This window comes from Frieseomelitta varia, unplaced genomic scaffold, assembly GCF_011392965.1.
Source record: "Frieseomelitta varia isolate USP_RPSP 00005682 unplaced genomic scaffold, Fvar_1.2 scaffold_580, whole genome shotgun sequence".
In the NCBI taxonomy this organism is placed as follows: Eukaryota; Metazoa; Arthropoda; class Insecta; order Hymenoptera; family Apidae; genus Frieseomelitta; species Frieseomelitta varia.
In genome coordinates, this window is record NW_025110346.1 from 321,310 (window position 1) to 326,200 (window position 4,891).

Sequence of the window (4,891 nt, forward strand, 5' to 3'; positions counted from 1 at the left end):
AAATTGATGGTCGTGACTGTGGATCCTTTCCATACTTAGTTCGGAAGTTTCGCTGAGTCTGCAGATCCGATTTGGTTTCAACAAACCACGATACACACTGTGCCTTCTCTCGAGGAGTGGCCCATTTTGTAAGGGGTTCGTTTAACAGTATCTTATTCATCGACAGGGTACCTGAAATTCAACCTTGATAAAAACCTTGATAACCACAGAGTATATAAAACAAATCTGACAGAGATATCTCATCAATTGCCTTTGTAATAAATTTTTGAAATTGTAAAGAGACTTTATGGACATCCACATAGGGTTACGAACATTGCAAGAAATCGAGTACCGTCTTGATGTGCTTCGTGCAACTAATGGTGCCCATATAGAGAGAGGTGTATTAAATGAGGCGAAGAAGAAACTTAAATATACACGTCTCACTTTGTAACAACTTCCACTTATCTGTCCTCTCATCTGCCGTTGTAATAAACTTTTGAAGTTGCAAAGGGACTTTATGGACACCCTGTACATATAAATACAAACACTTGAGACTAGTGGCAGCATGTGCACAGCATGGCTCTTAACGACGCTTTCGCAAAGTAACAGCAACGTAGAAAGCTTGTTGGCAGAGACGTAGAAAAGACTGAAGCGAAGACGAGATCTGAAAGATCCGCGAGACTTCAGATCTCGAGATCGCCAGATGGTCTTGCCTTCGATCCACGTGATGTGAAAGAGTTCCTGGACGAAGGGGAGGGCCACGATTTAGAAGGTCAGCTCGCACGAGTTAGGGAAACTCGCGGCTTACTACTACCTTGCTTTGCCACCGTTCGTCGCTTCGTGAACACCGCTGATGTTTCAAACTGAACGCGTTTGCAAACGAGACGCGATTGAAGATTCGATTTTTTTTATCATTTTTATCAACTTTCTTCTGAAAGTAATTCGCCGAAATTCCCTTCCCCGATGCGAGATGTCTCCCCTCCGAGAAGGATGTTTTCTTTTCGAGTTAGCGTGCTCTTCTGGTGACTGCTTCGACCACATCGTGAACGGCCGGCGGAGCGTCATAATTTCAATCGTGCACTGTGTTTCAGGAACCTTGACCGTGAACGTGAGCGTGCTGTTGCTAAGTTTGGCCTCACCCGACGAGTCCAGTTTGGTAATTAATAATAAATAAATTTCGCCACTTCTCAAAGTCGTTCTTAAACTCGCTTCTTAAACGATCGATATTATTGGAAAGTTAGGGATAGCGAACGATTCAAGTTAATTGCTACATTTATCATGTTAACTGCGTTTATTATATTAAACTCTTGTGCTGGAATGACGTTCAAAAGAAAAAGAAACGCGGCGAATTTTTGTATATAGGTCCGGTCACTCGTTATGGTCCGCGAACCAAGTTGCCAGCGCAAGTGGTTAAGGACAGAAAACAGCTAAGTTGTTTTTTTTTTTTAAACTCGCTCCAGAAAGAATTTATTTCGGTCAATCTTTATCCAAACTAAAAGACAGCAAATTGACGTTTGCAATTTGTAATTCTTGTATGATACATTTTTCGAAATTTTAATCTGCAACCGTATCGCAAATTTTGTGGAAATAATATGCAATATATATATAAAATATATAAAATACTCGCGCAAAAGAATTTCTTATCTAGATTCCACACATTTTCTTAATCATCATTACAAAAACAAATAAAATTGCACAAACATCCGCACAACAGTCTAGTTACAACTAGAGCAATTCTTAATTTATAATTGAGAATAATTAAATTAAATTCTTCATTTATAATTGAGAATAATTCAATTGAATTCTTCATTTATAATTGAGAATAATTCAATTAAATTCTTAATTTACAATTGAGAATAATTCAATTGAATTCTTCGTTTACAATTCGAGAATAATTGAGTGAAATTCTTCATTTATAACAACAACTATATCAAAAGGGAAAAGCGAAAATCAATGTCAAAACGGGCGGCAATCATTCGCCAATGGGTGAATTTCACATCTTGTTTTGTCCGAGGAAACAAATTGGATCGTTGAAACTTACCGTTTCTGTTAAGTTGGAAGAACAACGAGACCCGTCACCCGTTTGATAAATCCATTTACGCGGAATGCACCAGGTGCGCCGAAGCCGGTTTAAAAACACGGCAAGCGCGTGCCATTCACGAGACGAAATATGCCGAGACTTTTGTAACGATTCTTCTCTCTCTTGCGTTTGCCCGGCAGAAATACGAGGTGGAGTTCCTGCTGCAACAACAGTGGTACGATCCGCGACTACGCTACAGCAATCGGTCGCAGTACGAGTTCTTGAATGCGATTCATCATTACGATGATATCTGGTTGCCGGACACGTACTTCATAATGCACGGAGACTTCAAGGACCCGCTCATACCAGTCCATTTTGCCCTTCGGATATATCGCAACGGCACGGTCAACTATCTTATGCGGTATTCATCTCCCATTCTCTCTTCGAAATTAATTCGTCTTTACGTTAATAAATAATGACCCCTTAAGGGCTCGCTGAATTTTAAGGGACCGCGTACATATATATGTACGCGTGTCGAAAAATCTTTTTTTACTCTATTATTTTGTATTATACGATTATTTTTATCGTGTTTTATTTAATATTGTACTGTATTATTATTTATTATTTATTATTTATTATTTTTTACACTGTATTATTATTTATTATTTATTATTTATTATTTTTTACACTGTATTATTATTTATTATTTATTATTTATTATTTATTATTTATTATACTTTTAGTATCATTTATTATTACTTATCGCATTGTTTTAAATTATATTATATTATTATGTATACTACGTTATTTTATATTATATTAATTAATTTAATTTATTTATTTATTATAACACGAGATAATCTACATTACGTTATTATTTATATCGTATTATTTTATATTATAAATAATATTATTATTATTATTTTATGTTGTATTACATTTTATGTGCGTTTATGAAATGAGGCGCCATTTCTCGAAAAAGTAATGCTCTCGTTTGCTGCGCGTATAAAATTTGTTCAAAGCGAATTTGGATTTTGCGATAATTATTATTTAGAACAGAGATACATTTTTCAGCGGCGACTCAGCCCCTAGTTAAAAAAATTAACATTCCACGTAACTTTTTACTGTACGTAATACGTCACTCGACGTTAATTTCCATTTGCAAGAAACTTCACTTTTTAGTTAGTATTATATTACATTCGGGTTTTTGGTCTGTGGCCTTCTTTCGTAACGCGTAACAATTTTTTTTTTTTTTTTTCTTTTCGAGCAAACAGAATCCAAAAATAAAACGGTAGTTCAATAACAAAGAGATAATTGCTCGAAACAATCCGTCACATATACGTACGTACAATGTAACAATGGTTTAAAGTTTTGCATTGTTACCTTTCCCCGTTTGCAATACGACAGAATTAAAATGTAATTGTTACTACGGGGACGCGTAAAAAATGAAAGAGAGTGTAAAACGGTTGTAGCTAGATTTGAAATGAAATATGTATCTCGAGTATCATTTGGAACAAGGTGAAAGCGATGTGGAACAATTTCATGAGCAAACTTTCGATCTTGTAGGCGTCATCTCATCTTATCCTGCCAGGGTAGACTCAATATCTTCCCTTTCGATGACCCACTGTGTTCATTCGCGATCGAGAGCAGTAAGTGAATACTTTACTTAGAGTTTCTCTACGTTCCTCACGAATGTCTGTATAAAAAAAAAAGTATGATACTCTGCCGATGATACTTTGACCTGATTAATCGATTCTGTGCATCTCTCTTCAGTATCGTACGAGCAAACGGCGATCACGTACGTGTGGAAGAATGACGAGGGTACGTTGCGGAAGAGTCCTAGTCTAACGTCGCTGAACGCATACCTCATTAAGAACCAGACAATCACGTGTCCGATCAAAGTAAGCTGGAGAGGTGAGTTAAAGCGGTTTATCCTTTCGAGAAACGTGGTACTTGGTATACTGACAGAAAAAGGAAAAAAGAAAAAAAAAAAACGTAGAGAAAATAAATAAGGCAATGTACGACGATACAATCGAGATACGAGAATTCTCCGAGTTATCATCGTTCAGTTTCAATGTTTTTTTTGGAAAGATCTAAAGGTGAGAATCATGGTTGGTCGTTATGTATAAAATATTCACATTGAATAGCGAACAAATGCGGCCGAATTTATGAATCTAACTTCAATCAGATCCGATTTAATTTCTGAACATCGTTTGGTTTTATTATAATTATTAAAAATATTGTCAAAAATAATAATGTATTGTTAATTGTAAACTGTACGATGATACTCTTGATATTGCGATATGACAAATGCATCGTTAGGTCTATCGAGTTATCATCGAATCAAATGATCGAATCAATGATCGAAGCGAATAAGACCAAAAACAAAAGAAAAAAAGAAAAATTGAAAAAGAAAATGTCGCCGAAATTATATACCATTTTCTATTCGTTATCTATCAGTTCTCTTTTATGATTTTTACTGCATCCTTAAATAACACGCTTCTGTACTGTTGCAATGCACTAAACACGGCCATTTCGTTAACCCACGAAAACGATTTTAGTGTCGCTTGTACACGCACTCGAAGACACTCGAGTTCAACTTTTCTCTCTCTCTATATATATACATATATGGTGGCCAACGAGCCGATCACTATCTTTTTGTACTCATCATGTACTTGCTAGATCATCCTGAAAGTTTTCGCAGTTTTGAACCATCAGTTGTTTCCCAAAACGACATATATTTCGATGAAATACAATATTTTTACGTTATTAATAAGAAAATAATAATAATATAAAAGTAATAAAATGGTAAAAGAAATACCATCACATTCAAATATTACCAATTCACAGATATCGGTATGCAGAAAAGATTTGTTGAAACTATTTGCAAAA

The 4,891-nt window shown here is 35.5% G+C and overlaps 1 protein-coding gene across 11 annotated transcripts in view; it reads left to right on the forward strand.

The window, feature by feature from the left end:
* Positions 1 to 4,891, forward strand: part of LOC122534208 (glutamate-gated chloride channel alpha) — a 111,877-nt gene that overhangs the window by 80,614 nt on the left and 26,372 nt on the right. For all 11 annotated transcript variants that reach the window (XM_043664600.1, XM_043664601.1, XM_043664607.1 and 8 more), the window contains 4 exons: positions 1,071 to 1,135; positions 2,200 to 2,420; positions 3,566 to 3,648; positions 3,773 to 3,913. In XM_043664600.1, coding sequence (XP_043520535.1) covers positions 1,071 to 1,135; positions 2,200 to 2,420; positions 3,566 to 3,648; positions 3,773 to 3,913 — 510 coding nt within the window. The remainder of the gene's footprint in view (positions 1 to 1,070; positions 1,136 to 2,199; positions 2,421 to 3,565; positions 3,649 to 3,772; positions 3,914 to 4,891) is intronic.